The 17,726-nt window shown below is 48.7% G+C and overlaps 4 protein-coding genes across 4 annotated transcripts; 2 read left to right on the top strand and 2 right to left on the bottom strand.

Annotated features, from left to right (window-relative positions):
- Window positions 1-4,330: 4,330 nt before the first annotated feature.
- BC939DRAFT_491384 (uncharacterized protein) lies at window positions 4,331-5,016 on the bottom strand (the record flags this gene model as incomplete). The annotated part of the gene is made up of 1 exon (XM_051559488.1): window positions 4,331-5,016. Exon 1 carries the CDS (start codon window positions 4,958-4,960, stop codon window positions 4,331-4,333), a length of 630 nt encoding a protein of 209 aa, XP_051414328.1. The 5' UTR covers window positions 4,961-5,016.
- Window positions 5,017-8,524: 3,508 nt separating this feature from the next.
- BC939DRAFT_445398 (uncharacterized protein) lies at window positions 8,525-8,806 on the top strand (the record flags this gene model as incomplete). Its single annotated transcript, XM_051554800.1, has 1 exon — window positions 8,525-8,806. A coding segment is annotated over exon 1 (199 nt), but the record flags the coding sequence as incomplete, so codon positions are not given.
- Window positions 8,807-11,076: 2,270 nt separating this feature from the next.
- On the top strand, window positions 11,077-15,198 carry BC939DRAFT_445397 (phospholipid methyltransferase-domain-containing protein). Its single transcript, XM_051554799.1, has 8 exons — window positions 11,077-11,581; window positions 11,690-12,036; window positions 12,132-12,360; window positions 12,508-12,708; window positions 12,804-13,524; window positions 13,618-14,070; window positions 14,164-14,642; window positions 14,745-15,198. The coding sequence occupies exons 1-8, from the start codon at window positions 11,347-11,349 to the stop codon at window positions 15,059-15,061; spliced, it is 2,982 nt and encodes a 993-aa protein (XP_051414326.1). The 5' UTR covers window positions 11,077-11,346; the 3' UTR covers window positions 15,062-15,198.
- BC939DRAFT_445394 (WD40-repeat-containing domain protein) lies at window positions 15,199-17,558 on the bottom strand. The gene is made up of 7 exons (XM_051554798.1): window positions 17,443-17,558; window positions 17,304-17,331; window positions 17,090-17,177; window positions 16,581-16,942; window positions 16,205-16,324; window positions 15,639-16,103; window positions 15,199-15,487 (listed from the first exon to the last, which is right to left on the bottom strand). The coding sequence occupies exons 1-7, from the start codon at window positions 17,523-17,525 to the stop codon at window positions 15,239-15,241; spliced, it is 1,395 nt and encodes a 464-aa protein (XP_051414325.1). The 5' UTR covers window positions 17,526-17,558; the 3' UTR covers window positions 15,199-15,238.
- Between the last annotated feature and the right edge of the window lie 168 nt (window positions 17,559-17,726).

Here is a 17,726-nt window from a genome sequence, read left to right as displayed (position 1 = left end):
ACTGGGACTTGTAGAGCCCGCTCAGTCCGTATCCAGCAATCTTGAGTTCCCAGCGAGAAGAGATCAAACAGTTCATACTCGTCAAGCGACCATGAAAACCAATCTTGGACATGTGAAGGAACTCCATTCCACGGCACAAGTCCTGCATGAAAGAGAACTTGAAGAGCCATGTGAACTTATGGTCCATGTTGGCCAAGACAGAAGCCAAAGTACCCTTGGGAGCAAGTTCTATCGTTATTCGGGAACAGAACATCAAATATCGAAAAAAAAATTAGTCATTGCCGTCTCATAACGATCTTGCACCTCAATCCGAAGCAATTCCTCTTCGTTCGATACATACCTGTAACGACGCAAATATTGGGTACAGTAAGGCAAACACCGATGAACTCCACAAGTTTGGGATGACGGAGCTCCCTCATATTGAAGATCTCCTTGCGTAGATCAGAGTTCACAACGACCTTTTTGGAGCCGATCTTCTTGATATAAACAGGCATACTGCGCCAAGTACCAACAGCAGATGATCCGCGGCTCATAACCAGAGAGAACTGACTGCCGCTGTTCGAATGCTGGATCGACTTTGTGTTGTTGCTGCTATTGGAGCGTAAGAGCATCTTGGATTAGCAAAAAAAAAAAAAAGGAACCAGAAAAAGAAAAGACATGCCACGAGCAGTCTACTTACGATGACGCGGAGCGTGGGCCCGTGCTAGCCACATGGTCGGATCCAAATCGACTACCTGCGCTTCGGGAAGGAAGTGACGACTCTGCGCTATCGACACCAGGTTCATTGCTTAGGCGCGGACCAAACTCTGCAGACGACCTTCGCTTGAGAGCACTGAAGGCCGAGACACCGCCGACGGTGATAGCGGGAAGGACAATGCTATTCGCACCTCCGGGACTGCTCATACGAGGGAGACCGTAGGTTCCGTCGGTCTCTCCGCCAATGCCGCTGTAGAGGAGTTTAGCAAGGTCAAGCTGCCAAGAGTCATCGTTCATCTTTCTTTCGTTGATGAACTTCTTGCGTCGCTGCCAGCAGTAAAAGATGAGGGCCACCAACAGCGAGGCCGTAGCTATCGGGATCAGCACCGCCATCAGAATCCCTTGCAAGGACACTAAAAGATCATGAGCATAGACGGCCGACTGTGAGCGGAATATAACATGTCAACAAACATCATCAAGTACAGACTTCATTACAACGAGCCTTACTCCCTGAGGACGGTTCACAAATGCCGTCAGAGCAGACCTGACACATGTTTTGCCCTGTACCAGAAGTCCCTTGTCCAGACGAACAGCTCATACACTGCTGTGAATCCGTCTGATTGGTGTATGTGTTAATCGCACATCGCTGGCACATGGACTGGACCTTGACATGACCGCTCTCATCAATGCACAGCATGGACTTGCTGTCTGTCGCCATCGACAGAGCGGAGAAAGAGGTCCCAACCGATAGCGCTCCTGGGCTTCTAACAGTCTGCAACTCGCTAGAAATATTACGGGTAGATGAATAATATTGGCCGGCTTCACAGACATATTTCATGGGCATTGGTCCCGAAGAAAAGAACTGGTTGAAGACAGTGTTTCGGTTCGGAAACATCATTCGGGTAGTCATGCTGACGATCGAATAAAACCCTTGGAGATACTGCTGTGGGTTCAGGAGTCCCGTCACTTCCACGTCGTGCGCGAGGGAGTAGACAGCCTTGGGAGACACGCCCAGGACAAAGATGCCAAGCGAGTTAGGATCCGGCGCAGCCTTGGAGAGCGAAGGCCTGCCTGCCATTATCGAGACGTTTACGTTCGGAGGATTTAAAGACGCAGCTGAAAAAGTGCCCATGCGTAAGCTCCTGAGTTGTGGATATAGCTGATCGACGACGTTGTACAGTGGTAAGGAAGTGCAGAGAATCGAGTCGAAGGACAGCGACGAGTTGGGCGAAAATCTTGCGAGGATCGGGTTGTTTTCGACTGTAGGGCTAACATCTGATAAAATGTTTTTCGAGTTGCCTGTGTTGTTAAAGATGCTCTGCTGAAGGTTGGTGCCGTTGAAGGCGAGGTCGGTGGCGTTCGCTGGAACTGAGAGCATCATGTCCTCCAATGTCCCGACCTTGCCGATTCCATAGATCAATTCCAGGGAATTGTGCAGCTGTGTGCAGTGGGAGAGTTGCCACCATGGGCCATTGTCCTCAATTAAACACAACGGAATGCTGAAACCACTGCTTAGGATCTGGGAAGCAAAGGTGGAGCCGATCGTGTCGTCACTGGGGCCAAGGAAGACAGCCCTTCTTGGGAGTCCCGTCCAGTTCGAGACAGTGCCCATGCCTATGATCGGTATATCCGATCCGATCACAGTGCTGTTCAAGAGTTGGTCATACTGCATCTTATCCGCCAAAGAGACCACAACGCCCTGCACGCCCTTGTACGGTCCATAGTTTGTTGCGGAGGTGTCGGAGATAGTACTTTGGTTGTTGCCGGCCATCAATTCGCCCTGGATGCGCTCCAACTCGACCATCGATGTCGCTGAGACCGTGTCCCATCCAAACAACTTCCCCGCCTCCACCAGCCCCCCTAACGCCTCATTCCACCGAGTCTCCTCTAGCGGAATGTCGCGATTGAGAACTACAGCGGTCTTGGCCTGTTTGGCAAACTCGCCTAAATCCGCCGATTGATCCAGCGCATACTCAGTCATAATGTTGCTCTTGTCTAACAAGTACGGTCCAGTCCAAATGATGTCCTCCGCCAACCTTTGCTTGGCCGAGATCTCCAGAAAAAGTTCCAGTACAGGAAGTGCTCCTTGAAGATATGGCGTCTGCGAGATGGCTGCTACGATAGCTCCGGACTCGACACTCTGAACCACAGTGTCGGTCAAATCAAACGTACCAACCCAATATCCTCCGACTCTCCCAGATACGGAATTAGTCTTGTTCTGCGAGATTTCCAAGGTCATATTAACAGCTAGAGTTGTAAGAGCAACAATCGTGTCCACCTGGGGGTGTGAGTTGAGGTGAGCCATGATAGCTTGGTAATTTGCTGGAGAGTCAGGGTTGACTGGATCGATGAATACGGTCTTATTGTTGACAGCCGTACTGGTCATGTTTATCCCTCGAGCCACGAATGCCTGGAGAACACCCGAACAACGGTCCCCCATTGACTGAAGCTTACGACTGTGGCTCACGCACACAAAGTCCCGCGCACCTAGCAGTATGCACGACGAGTGATTTTGTTAAGTCAATGCGTATCCGAATAAAATAGAAAAAGGAACCTGAAATTTCATGCATGGACCCTACCTTTGTCAATCAATGCGTTTCCAATCATTTGTCCTGCAACTATCTCATCCTGCATGACCGACAATAATCCTTGCTGCTTGGCGCTCTGCCGACCAACATTAAAGATGACCATTGGATAGCTCGGATAGTCGCGCAGGACTTGCATGACCGCGCTGGCGATTTCTGCATTCGGAATGGTGACAAACATGCCGTCGTATTGTCGGCTTTTTGCAGCGTTGGAAATCTGCTGGACCATATATGTACTGTCGAAGATGTTATTTTCAGTTGTAAGCCAGGTGAGTTCGACCCCGAGGATACTGGACATATCCTTCGCGCCGGTTTGGGATCTTTCCCAAAATGCAGTGACACCTGCCCATCATTGTCGACAAAGAGGATTCAAGTCATTAGTATTTGCAGGCAATAATATACGTACAACGCGGTTCATGGTATCGCCCCTAAACTAACCGTGATTAATTCCAATAATACGAATTGGTCCATCCGTTACTATATTTTGTTGCCTTCCATTGACTCCAGTCATTGTACTAGGGTCACAGATAGGAAGGTTGGATAGGTTCATTGCCGTAGTGTCGTCTGCCGCACTTTTGCTTTTGAGGAAGTTGGGATGAGACACGGCCCTAGGCTTTAACGCGGGAAAGAGCGATGGTGGCGAGGATGACCTTTGAAATATTGGATGCTTCTTGACGCCAGCTAGATCTTGAAGCGGGATTGCGGTAACTCCGTTGAGGATCGACAGTGGAAGCAGCAACATCATCGTGTAGATTAGTATGTATGAAAGAAAGGAGCGTCTCCTAAAGAAGAAGGTCGAATTAGACCGTTCATGGTGTGTATCATTCAAGCGCCCGCTCGTAAACGACGATAGTAAGCGGTCGATGCAGACATCCTTATCCTGGCTCAACGGCGACGAGTTCTCCTGGCAGAATTTAGTCCGCGAACCATTGCAAGCGACTAGAGCAGTACAGCGATTGTAGGGTTTGAGATACGGGGCCCTGGCCCCTATGCTCTGCTTTTGATTCCTGAACTTCCTTGATGAGGCACGGCGGATTCTTGTCGCAGGATTACTCCTGAGGTGCTTCCTGCGAGAATGCTGTTTCGAGAAGGACTGATTGGCGGACCCAATGTTGGAAGATGCAGTCGACAGGAGAGACGACAGGACTGAGCGTAGAGAGGAGATGGGGTCCTGGTGGCGGCCGAGGAGCTGGGCGGAATGCATGCTGTGCGGGGATGCAGACGAAGAGGAAGCGGGATAGGGCGATATTACTGATAATGGTGAGGATAGTGACGGTGATGACGACAAGGGTGGCGGCCTGTGTCCTTGTTGTGTGCGGCGCGAAGTGCGGTGGCGGTGGCGGTGGTGGTGCCTGGCCGATGAGTCTGGGCGTGGTGGACTCGAGGAGGATATCTTTGATGCGATTGGTCGCATTGGTCTCGCTTCTATTCCGTTCCTTTACTGAGACAAAGACAAATGGCAGACAGCCGGGTGAGTAGAAAGACCAAGCACCAAGTAGGGCACAAAGAACCGGCCGATGCATAGACAGCAGGCGCCAGCATCTCCCTTCTTTGCCTCTCGATAGACACATGTAGTAGAGGAGGTGTAGTAGGGGAGGTGTAGCACTGAATGTGTTGCGTAAATGTGCGGATGGTATGTGGATGTGGGCATGCATGCGTGTGTGTATACATGTCATCATATCATGGCCCTCTGGAGGGAAACAAACAAAGGAAAAAAGAGGGGCGACAAGGAAGCAGGTACGGGAGGAAGGACAAACCTCCCTGGTCTCCTTTTACGAAATATGGACGTTGCAAATCCGCACTCTTAAAATTATATCCGCCATCGAGGTCCTCCGATCTCTCTACCCCCATGGATGCGGATCACTCAACATTACAAGTCCATATCCTAGGTTATGCACGCACCACAGACATTTATGAAAAAAAAACGCGCTAAATAAAGGAACGCCATGGTCACCGCACATACACGCGCTAAACTAAATCCTACCCAACGACTGAATCAGGGACAAAGAATGCGTATTGGACTAAGTCTAGCGTCTTCAAAGATCCAATCCCACGAGGAGGACACGATCGAGCTGCTGGGAAGGATAAGAGGGCTCTATTTTTCCACCGCGATTCTTTTTATATCTATTAGGCAAGATCGTAACATCTGAACCATCTGCAACCTTGCATTAATGAACCCATAAACCAGGCTCAGCTGTATCTTTCATTGTTCGGATATGACGTTAATGCAGTGGTAACCGAAAGCGTGGAATGTTCGGGGAGAGATGAGAACTGAACCAGTGGGGAACAAATACGATTTGCTATTCGAATAGGGAAAAAGGCAAAGAGGAACCGGGGTGCTATCCAAGGCTTTTGAAGGCGTAGAATCAGGAGTGGTCGATGTGATGATACAGCTGAGGGGAGAGAAGGAGTATGAATTGGTCGGGATGGATCGTTGCTCGTATAGAAACTAATGACGATAGAGATTTGTGGTGTGTGCGTGTGGGAGTGTATGCAGAAGAGCTGGATGGAGTCGTGAGGTGTGAAGTGTGTGTGTGTGTGTGGAGGAGGAGGAGGAGGGGGGGGGAAGGTGTATGCAGTGTGAAGTGCAGGGTATGTTTCCAATCCAATTGATTGCGATGAGGACATACCGATTACGATGTGCCAGGAGCCGAAGGGTTTTTTTTGGTTTCCCGGTTGTGGATGTCGAGGTCGAGATCTGAATGGATGCAGCCGGTGAGAGGTGGAATTAGATTCTGTTGAACGGAGTAGGAGGATGTGATTGAGTCGGTGGCTGAAGAGGGATGGATGGATGGATGGAAAGTAGAACGGACGTGTGAGGGGACAGGGGACACAGTGAAGGCAGCAGGGCGCATGGAAGGGAGAAGGGCTGCTGAAGAAACAGAATCGATATCCAAAAGAAAAGGCGGCAAGGTCAGAGGCGAGTGCGAATGGGAGGAAAAGAGAGTGGAGGAGAGGGTGAGAAGATGTGTATCGCACTGCGGTGTGTGCGACTGTGGATGTATGGAGATCGATATGAAGATGGAGAATATGAATGAATGGGTGGATATCTGAGAATAAAGCGAATAAAGTGAGCGAGGGAGGGGAGGGGAGAAAGAGACGAAGAAGGAACAAAGCGAACGAACGAACGAATGAACGAATGAATGGGAGCCGATAAGACTGAAAATGAGCTCCTCCCTCTTCTTCCTCTTCTTCTCCTTCCGCCCTTCACGGTTTAAACCCCAAATGGCTTCTTCCTCTCACACGTACACCCCTCCTCCAGTCCTTCCCTTCAATCGACTGCAAACGATGAACAACAATGAAGGCTGAGGTGGCACAACAGCAGACTCCACCTGTTTTTTCTGGCTAGCCTCTGCAGCTTTCTTGGCCAGACCAACCAACTCCGGCCAGCCAATCCACTCGATCACTCTATCAGCCAGGCCAGCCCTCCCGCCAGCCAACCAGCGGCAGCACAAGAGGTTCTGCTCTGCTCTGCTCTGCTCTTATCCAATTTCATTTTCCTGTTTGCTGTTGGTTACTCTGCCCATCCCATTCTTTTATGTTTTTCATCTGCGATCGCGGTCCCCGCAGACACACATCTGGGGCACAACTGTCTATCGAAAACAATTATGTCATTTTGCTCTCATGCACTTTTTGGGTGTTCATCTATTGCAGGAACAAGAATGAAGGTACATGCAGTATGTACAGTACCTACCGACGAACGAGGGGGGAAAATGGGAACAAATTGCCCGGAGTAAGGACCTTCTTCCCAATTCGCTCTCTGTCCACTCGTCTCATCCTCGCAGATCGAGTTGGCTCTCGATATTTGCCTTATCTCGCACTACTCTACTTTTTTTTTTTTGTTCACTTGGCTCTTTGTGATCTTTCACAGCAACCCATTCCCTTTACTGCTGCTGAGACAACACTCAAACGCTCGCCCGTTAGCCAATTCGTGTTGCACCCCAGGCTGCCAGGCCTTCCCCATTTGGATGGCGCGTCAATGAAATACAGTATCCAATGATCGCCACAAACGCATCCGGCAACTGGAACCGAGTATTTCGACCTTCCTACATACATACCACCTGCGCGTCGCTCATCGTCCGATTCGTGTCCGTAACCTCTTTTCGATCCTCTCTTTTCTCACTCTCCTCGTCGGACAAAAAGCAAAAAAGGGAGGACCCTTTTCTCCATATCTGCGCCTCATCCCTTTGTAGCGTGTAGCCTGTTCCTGCTTCTCCCTTGCCCTTGGCAATTGCACGTCCTTCTCCTGGACACCTCCAAGTTAAATACATGGAGATACTCCTAGGATAACGGATCGGGACCTCTTGGCCCATTGCTCGTAAATCCGTCAATCACAACAATTACTTGATCTGTCAAATCGCAACGATTCAACCGGCAGTGATTTACAGTGCCAATGCCATGGTCTCTCAATTTCAAAGTGCTGATTCTTCCGCAGAGATAGACCACTAGAGCAACAGCAGCAACAGAGCTCAATAAAACACCAAAAGAGCGCCATTTCATAAGGCATAGATGTATCCGCTGTCCTGAATGTATATTCCGCATTATAACATCCGATACAGAGAGTGTGAAACAAGAGAAAGATACACATGGAGAGTTTAGTCATTCTGTCAAGGTTCATGGTTATCAAGACCCGGCACGGTATAATGAAAAGAGATAAAAAATACATGTTCTCTTTCCAGGCGATAGCTCCCTCGTGGCATGCTTTCAACCTTGCGACATCTTCCACCAAGCAATGTATCCCTTATTCCTCGAACTTCTCGCAACACCAACCGCAAAACACTCCGGAGTCTATAATTGGCTCTTCTGGATCTAGACATATTCACAACTCGGAAGTCAGCATTAGTAATATTGTATGAAATGTGATGCCTGTTATCAGATCGTAGAATATGCTCAGAGAATCCACGTTGATGTTGAGAGCTGAGGAGCTTGCTCAGTGCTACTTGACTGGTGCTCGCGGTGGTAGTAATGGTTCTGATGTCAGGATGGGCGGGAGAGGGTCCTTGGAAATAGAGTTAGATATCGGCCGTTGAGAAAGCGAAAAGTAGACACTCGCAATGCAACCATCATAGCTGAATGGAGGTTTCTGAGCTTGTTAGCGTGCTTTCTTCGGAAGAATATGCATTCTAAGTTGGTGAGCTCAAAGTCTTCGTATACACTTATGACATTGGCACCGCCGTTAATGATACGCCTGAACTTGGGAAGTCGAACTGGTTGGTAACAAAACACGTAGGTTTCCAAGTTGCACTCGTCAATGATGGCAATACTCAGAGTGCTCGTTGCACACCTTGCCGCTTCCTTGTCTTGAATGGCCCTTTATGCAAGACCCTACATCAACCCCCCACACTGCCGACGGGTCGCACAACAGAAATTGTCTTGGGCACAGCTCGTCATATCTCCACGATTTGGTTCCAAGCTTGGAATATGATGGCGAAAGAGAATTTATGCACCAGTCATTTGCATGGGCAAATAGAAACGAACCAGCCCTGCTGCAGTGCAGCTCAACTCCTCGAGTGACATGATCCTACACGTACAGCTGTTCAACTGCTGCATACTTCTGACCATCCAAACAACCGTAAAGCCTTTCGGACGCTATTTCAAGTGCAGTACGGGTTATCATCGTCGTCCATCGTCCAAGCTGTCTTCAAGGAACAGGGAGTTTTTTTTTTTTTTTTTTTTTTTTTTTTTTTGAAAATATCATACGGTTGGTTGGTCTCTTGTCGTGGCGCCTGTTCCTGCGACCCCAGGTCAATGCGATGTTCCCGATATGGGCCTTGATTTGGGTCGTTGCGCCAGTTTCATCGGTTTCCATTACCTTTTCTACAGGAGCAGTGGCTTTCTCCAATAGTATTGTCTCTGTCCAAGTCGTTGAAGCATCATCTCTCGGGATAATATTCCCTTGTCCTCTCGCAGATTTATGTTGGCAATTCGTAGAGTCGCGTACGCATCCGCCGGAGAGCTGTCTGAATATTAACCAGCACCTAGTGTGGTGGTGGCCGTGGCTGTGCTGATTAAGAACGTGAAGCCTAGAGTTATAACAACGTTAGGTTGCTAGAGTCTGGGCAGTCTCCATCGCTTGGCAGCGGTCGTCTTCCGCCACCGCTTTACAGCCTTCTCTTGCTCATCATGTTCCTCGGTTTCAGCCATGGTCGTGCTGGGTTTCAGGGGCTCTTTATTCACTTGCCATTATTCTATCCAGGCTATTTTTCCGAAGTTCGTTATACGCGCTGAGGACCGGGCAATCACGTCGATTGCTTCCGTGGGGCACAGCTTCGCCTGTCAAACAAGTCATGAGGCGATCGACATAGCTATATCTATGTAATCACCCTACGTGCCCGTGTCCTGGGTACATTGTCCACTCATAAACTACATGCCGCCCGCAGATCACTCTGAGCACTTCACAGGCGCTTGTTAAGTCAGATACACACCAAGATTCCTACGAATAAATATGCCAGCGAGAGTTGCTTGCGTGCGGTATTATTAGTCTTGAAACATAAATTGCGCAAAGCTGCCTAAATGAAGTGTAACGTACCATAGGTATCCTCATCTGGAGGCAAACGTAGTTATTATGGCCCTTACCCGGCATACATGAAGGGTGGCTTTTCGCTGGGTACAGCTTCAGTTATTTATTAGAATCAAGAGATGCTATGTAAGATGAGTAACATAAACGAACATGCCTTGTCCACATGTTAGCAGAAGTATAGTTCAACGCGACGATGAATGCCCGCTCGCTCATTCAAAAAACAAAAAACAAGGAAAACCATTGTTCTAATAACTTTCCATCGTAGTTGTCGACAGACGTGCTTACTATAGCTGACGATGAAAGTCTTCGTTTGGACTAAAGAAAGCGCCATACAACTGTTATTACGTTATCCCCAAATGAGCTGGAAAGAATGGTCGTAGCATATGGCTCTGCTAAGAGCTGAATCCCGCTTGCGTCGAAGAGAGAGTCTCGCCCTTTCAAGGCTTCTGGAAGAAGTTCATTTACACGGCGTGTTATATCCTGGGATCAAGGATACATCACGATTAATAACACACAAGCGAGCCGTAGACGTTAATAAATATTGGTGGCAACGGCTCGTGAGAGCACAATCGCCTTGTCCTAGTCTAGTTGCAGTAGAATCCATAAGGTGGGACATAGACCACATATCCAACATTTTCTGATGATTTACATACATGTACAACGCGACTAGATTCATAGAGTATTTTTTTATTATTTTTTTTTTCTAGGAAGATCGTCTACGCACACGACGCGGTTGTACACATGAGGACGCGACTAAACATAAGCTAGGACCCATGACGCGATAACCAGATGTAGGCTGTTTGTTGGGGTGAGAAGAATAAGGTTTCTGTACTTGGTCCTCGGTACTTGGCGAGACAGAGGCAGAGAAAGAGGACCGTGTAATGGAATAAGTGTGGTGTCCAGCCAATCAATGATGGCCAAATACGATCGTTCCTGAAAAATGCAACGGTCGTGTTCACTGCGATATGCTCATACGCGGTCCCTTTAGCTGCCTTCATGTGCCTAAGTATTTTTTTTTTGGCTCTTTTATCCGACACGCGACTACAGGTATGCGCAGGTGGAGGGACGATTGAGGGTGACCATGGGCAAATTACCGAAGGTGCAGTGGTACTCTTATGTCGGTATTGACTACGGATGGCAATTAAGGGAAGATGCAGTTGACGTGGAAGGGACCGCGTCCTTGTCGAGGGACAAGAAGGCGAAGTCCCTTTTCCTTTGGGGGAAGGTGAACTCTCCACGAGAATTCGTTCCATTGGCTTCCTTTTATTGGGTTGACCCGGAGGACAGACAAGCACGAGCAGAAGCACGCGCACGAGGGCCATAACACGCACGAGCATCTGTTTGCGGTAGACACTGGACCATCCACTCTTATTTACTTATTTTTTGGATCCTTCTCCATCCCACCTTTTGATCCCCCCTTTGTTCCTCTTTTCCTTTGTTCATTCACCTCGGCCTTCCTCTTCTTGTCTTCCTGTCTCCGCAATAACGAGTCAAGCAAGGCCTACAGAGAAAACAAAAAACCGAGATCACTAGCGAGAAGCAGCCATGGATTCAGAGCTCCGCAACAGGAAGGCCGCATCGACCGAATCCTCGATCAGTGGCGTGTCCTCATCCAACAAGCTGCATTCCGCCGCCACTGACGCTCTTGACGCTCATGAGATCCACAAGAGAGATTCCACAGAGTCATCGTCCTCAGGCCACTCTCTGACCGACAGCCAGAAGCAGAGCCTCGCCAAGGAACAAGAGGAGACCGCGTTTGGCAAGACCCCCAACGGCACCAGTACGTCTATCGTGTTTCTTTATTGGTAAATTGCTTCGCTTTTGATCCCCTGCGACATGGCATTTCTGATGCCCTTTTCTTCGTCTTGCTTTTCTTGATCGTCTGCAGTTTTCCGAGTCCCTCTCACCAAGGATATGCTGAGCGAGATTTTCGACATGGGAAAGAAAAAGTCAGCCTTTGACCTCATCACACTGGCTGTGATGGGCGTCCAGATCCTCATGTTCTTCACTCTTCCCACATACATCAAACGCTGGCTCTTCCTCGTTCTCTTCATCTTCTGGAGAGCAGGCTACAATGCTGGTCTGGGCTACCTCTTGAAGTTGCAGAGTGAGCGCCGCGGCCTGGTCGCCTGGGCTCGCGAGAAGGGTATCTTTGACAAAAAGCGTGGTGGAGGCTGGTATACATGGCTCAAACAGGAGCTCAGCTGCAAGATGGACAAGGACTATGACTTTGATGCAAGTAGACCAACTGTCAAGAAGCACCAATGGTTTGTTTGGTTTGAGGCATCTTCGCCTAACATTGACATTTCTTTGCTTTATTGATCGTTTAGGCTGTCCCGATCGAGTTCAATACGTGGTTGCTGTACCGTCAGCTGGTGGATTTGATCTTGATGAACGACTTTACGACCTACGTCTGCTTTGCGCTGTCCTGGCTCACATTCCCCACCGGATCGGGCTTTTTCAGCCATCTGCTGCGATGGATCGGAGGATTTATCCTTGTGTTCTTTAACATCTGGGTCAAGCTGGATGCGCACCGTGTTGTCAAGGACTTTGCGTGGTGTAAGTTTACTCTAAGAAGCTATGTTTTTGGGGCTGTCCTTCAATGCAAAGGCTCGAGAAAACCTGTATTTTCTCGCGCTCACATTCATGTGTTTCCTAACCCCACACTTTATGGATTCCGATTCAAACTCCTTCTCTTCCTCATAGACTGGGGCGACTTTTTCTTCCTCATTGAGCAGTCCTTGACCTTTGACGGAGTCTTTGAGATGGCACCCCATCCCATGTACTCTGTCGGATACGCGGGTTACTACGGCATCTCGCTCATGATGGCCTCGTACATGGTCCTTTTTGTTTCACTCTTTGCTCACGCCGCACAGTTTGTCTTCCTGACCATGGTTGAGAATCCCCGTAAGTGCTATTTATTCGCGTGTTGACCGACTGCCAAGTACTCGACGCGATTATCTTAACAAAGATTATTAATCCATGTCCATTTGCGTATTTAGATATTGACAAGACGTATAATCCCCCTCAGGTTGTCAAGAAGCGCGTCCCTGTCTCGAGCGAGTCAAACATCGCTTCCACGGCTAGCGCGACCGCGTCTGTTGCTTCGAAACCGACTGACCCTGTTGCTCCCATTGACCAAGTAGCTACCTTGGTTCCATGCGGTTCTAAGGACATGTACAACACCTATTTCAGACGCGACTTGATCGTGTTTAAGAATTTCGACATCTACCGCTCGAACGATATCTTTGTAGCGCTGATTATCTTTTACGCAACCATCGTTCCTCTGTTGGTCTCCAACACTGGCTCTCGATTCTTGACGTTCATGATGGTCATTCAGGCTCTAGTTTGGCGCATTTTCCATTCTTATGCTCTTGGTGCTGTCCTCAAGCAGCAGAGCGATAACAAGTTCTACACGAAGCACTTCATCAAGCACGGTGGCACTGTTCAGGACGCTTTCCAGAGCTGGAAGAGCATCTTCAACCTTTCTAATTCCATGACATATGCTACCTTTTTCTTGGCCGCCTTCAAGATGTACTCGATCCCTGATAACTGGACCTATGGCACAGTTCTCCTTCGCCATGTTCTCGGTCTTGCGTTGATCGCCCTCCATATTTGGGCCTCTGTCTCTGTCTTCGAAGTCCTGGGTGACTTTGGCTGGTTCTATGGCGACTTCTTTATGGAGGACTCTTCCAGCGGGCTCTTCTACACGGGTATTTACAGGTAAGATATTGGTGAAAATGTGTGTATTGGCGGCATTTTGACATTATCACACTCGTTTAACCATACTGAATATATTCTTGTGTATGCCTCCAGATTTGTGAATAACCCGGAGAAGGTCATGGGTCATGCTGCATTCTGGGGTATGACATTGATCTGCAACAGCTGGTCAATTTTTATTCTCGCCATGTTCTCGCAGGTGTCGAACTTCTTGTTCTTGCACTATGTCGAGTCCCCTCACATGCGCAAGATCTATGGCGACAAGATCCGCAAGGATGCCGGTGTGGTCAAAACGGTCAAGGCTGCCCAGATCTTTCCCAAGAAGATGAAGGATGAGGTTTCCAAGATCCGCGAGAAGCTAGAGGAGACCCCTGAGATCAAGGATGTGCTCCAAAGGACTCGTGTTGTTTCCGAGAAGGCCCAGGAGATCGTCGAGGGCACGCGCGGTGATTTGAATGGGCTGGTTCAGAGCGTGGCTCCTCGCATCCAGGAAATGGTTTCCAGCTCAAAGGCTCTCCTCGAGAGCTCGAGAGACAAGCTGATTGTCGCGTAAGTTCAGTTACTGCTGGCTCGATCGATTTTTCTTGTTCTGATGCAATATGCCCAAACTCATAGCTCGCCTTCCTTCTTTGAACGTTATAGCCGTACATGGGACGATATGGGTGTCTACGATATGTCAGAGTACTCTGTCAAAGTACTCAGTGATACTGAGCCGACGTCAAATGCCGATGGCATTCCCACCTACAAACTTGGTCAGAAGCTCACTGTTGAGTGGACCGCTCCTTTGAACCACGGTACCAAGGATTGGATTGGAATCTACAAGGTCTCGAACAACAACTCCAAGAAGGTCACGACAGTTGCCTCCAAGGGTCGCTATCTCTTTGTCGGCCGTGATCTTGGTCTTGGTGAGGCTGAGGAGGGTGTTGAGAACCACGCTGGCAAGGGCGATGGTGAGGTCATGGAAGAAGAGGTAGCCTGGATCGGGGAGAAGGAACTGTGCCGTGGTCGTGTTGTCTTTGTGGGCGACAAGCTGCCTTGGTTCCAGGGCACGTTTGAGTTCAGATACCACCACCATGGACGGTATAATGTCATGGCCTACACGACTCCATTTGCTATCAAATGTAAGTGTCTAAAGTATATATATTTGATTCAGCATGAGGCTGACGTCTCTTTCGTGAACATTTATTTTTATTAACATTTTGTTGTTGTTGCTGGTGTTATAGTGGAGAACTATCAGGAGGATAAAGAGCACACTGTTTCTGCGATCGGTCAGTCGCTCTTGCCATATGTCCAACGCTGCTTCAACTCGGACGAGGAGACCATGCCTTGCACAGTTGACGAGCGGTTCATTATGATCAACGAGCCCATTGCGCAGAGGATTGTCAAGGGTATACAGTTGATGTACGGCATCGAGTTCGCGTGGGAGGTTGTTGCGGTCGATATGAGCTGTCTTCATCTGGCTCTTCGCATCTTTACAGCTCGTCGCGCCTTGGCGCCATTCTCGTCGGTATCTTCCCCCAGTGCCTCGGACGAGCCATAGTTTGCGTCCACGACCGAGGAGAAGCCTTTGGAGACAACGACTATTTAGACGCGCGCTGAAGGCGTGTTTGTGTGTGTATAAATGGATGTAGCATAGGAGCGATAGACAAACAAAAACATGTATCTAGTATTAGTAAAAGTATCCTTTATTTTGATGACATAAAGTAATGCTGAATGGCTATGGAGCACGAGATGCAGCGAGGGCTGAGGGAGTGCACCAGAAGCGGAGACGGTTATCGTCACCACAGCTAACAAGGGCGTTCTCGACGGGCGAAGCAGAAATGGAGCGGATCAGGGCCTGATGACCTGTGTAGCGCTTCAGGAGGGTTGCGGTGCGGGAGTCCCAGCAGACGATCGTGTTGTTGGATTCATCCGAACTGAAGACAAAATCTTCATTATACGAGAACACGGTCGATTGCTTCTCGTTCTATTTGGATATCGAATATAAGCAACAATAACAACGACAAGAAGAATAAAAAAATAAAAACCAGTGTGGTTCAGTAGTTTGCTTTTAAGACGGTAAATATACCACCGAGAAAATGAATGAGTACCACAAGAGAAATTAATCATTCTTTTACCTGCTGGGCAGCACCCTGATATCCATGGATCATCTTGCCCGATCCCAGGTCCCATAACTTGCTGACCGAGTCATAACCACCCGAAAGAATATATTTCCCGTTTTTGGAGATCGTGGCCGTCGTCACACCTTTACCCGCGTGCGCATTCTCGATGGTCCGAACAACCTTGCCCGAGATCGCGTCCCAGACCTTGATGGAGCCGTCCTGGGAGGCCGTGATGAAGACCGAGCCCGTGGGGGCGTATTCGATATGGTTGATACCACCGCGGTGGGGGCCCTGTTGCTGTTGTTGTTGAGATGGGGTGTCGACAGAGGATGAGGAGGTCGTGGTTGGACCGGAGAAGGCGCGAGGGGTGAAGCATTGAAGGGTCTTGACATCAAAAATCCGGACGGTTTCAGCTTCAGAGCCGACGAGCAGAAAGTCGCCGGAGGGGTGGAAAGATACAGAATTGATGGGATGTGAATCCTATTTTTGAAAAAGTGTTTTGGCGTTGTTATGAGAAGGGATGGCATCGGGGCGTTTTGTTGTGGATAGAGAGGATTAGACAATTTTTTTTTTTTTTTTACCTGAAGGTACCGGAAGGATCGTTTCACGGAGGGCCGTGAGAGATCGTACAGCTTGACGACTGTATCAGAACTGGCTGCAAGGACAAGACCGTTGGGATGAAAGTCAACGTCCGTGACCGGCTACGCGGGGGAGGGACAGGCAAAAGAAATAGCGATCCCTGTTAATGGGAGGGGTGGGGAGGGGGGTTTTTTTTTTCTTTCAATCTTTTCATTCCCAGATAATTTGTTCCGCAGGTTCCTTTCTCATCAAAGTCCTCCAACTGCACACCAACATAAGCAAGGAAGTTGGGAATATTCAAGGGTCTTCCATGTCATTTCTTGCAAGGGTTGTTTTGACATGTGGGAGGAAGGGGGGGAGGGGGAGGAGGTTCCTTACAGAGACGTGATCATAGAGCGTTCGAATCACTGGGTGGACATCATCATTGACTAGCTTCATTTTATTCACGTCCACGATCTTGAGCGACGCATCTGCAGATCCCGAGGCCGCATACCGTCCGTCTTTACTAAACGTCGAGCATGTCACCGCCTCCTTATGTGTCGTCGTACAGACCGTGCTCAGATTCGGTGCCGGTCCCGGTGTGATCTTTGGGTCCATATCCAGATTGAGTCGCGTCAGCTTCGTGCCGGCCTCCATGTCATCGTCATCATCGTCGTCGTCCTCGCCCATTGCTCCTGCGCCCGAGGATGCAGAGGATTTGATCTTTGATTGATCCGTCGGTTCAATCTCCACAGATTCCTCTAAGTGTTTGTGATAGCAGGACAGAGTTTTTTTAAAAAAAAAAAAATTGGCAGTGAGTGTCTGCTTGACGCGATGTAGCCCCACGATGTCTGCTTCCTTTCCTTCTTTTCTCCTGCGCTCGTCTCCGGATCCGACGAAATATATACCTCTTGCGATAAAGAGCATCTCGCTGAGTCGCGAACTAGGCTTGATCGATACGGTCGTATGCGTCTGCTCTGCCACTACTTGCGCCAGCTGCGAAAAAAAAAAAAAAAAAAAAAAAAAAAAAAAAAAAACGTCCGAATGCTGAGTAAGTCTTGTGGTTTCTTCGTTAGCAGTTCCCTCTCTCGCAAAGAGTTCCTTCATGGAGATCTAATTTACCTGAGCGTATCCGTATTCTGCAAGTTGGCTAGGAGCAAAGAAAGAAAAGTGCCAGTGTTAATGTCCATGTCAGTGAAGTAGAGCACTGACAGTCCAAAAGCCAGAACATTCATCAGCAAGGAGTGGAATGGAAGGTTACCTGACGATCAGAGGAATGACCTCCTCTTGTCGCATCTGATTCTCTTCTGTCGACATGGTTGAAGTCTGTCCGTGGGGGTTCATTGGTCGCTGTCGGTGGGAGGGGAGGAGTAGTTTAGAACGAACACATGTTTGTCTGTCTCCCCAGTCACTTCAACTGTGGTCAAAGAAAGTGGCTTTCCATCAGCTCCATTGAACTTTGAACGCATTTTTTTTATCATGACTTTTCTCAATTCAAACAGCACAGCACAGCACTTTTTTTTTTTTTTTTTTTTTTATTAGAAT

This window comes from Gamsiella multidivaricata (genome assembly GCF_025024155.1).
Source record: "Gamsiella multidivaricata strain RSA 2152 chromosome Unknown BC939scaffold_18, whole genome shotgun sequence".
Lineage (NCBI taxonomy): Eukaryota > Fungi > Mortierellomycota > Mortierellomycetes > Mortierellales > Mortierellaceae > Gamsiella > Gamsiella multidivaricata.
Note: the sequence above shows the minus strand (reverse complement) of the source record. Positions and strands in the feature narration are given on the sequence as shown.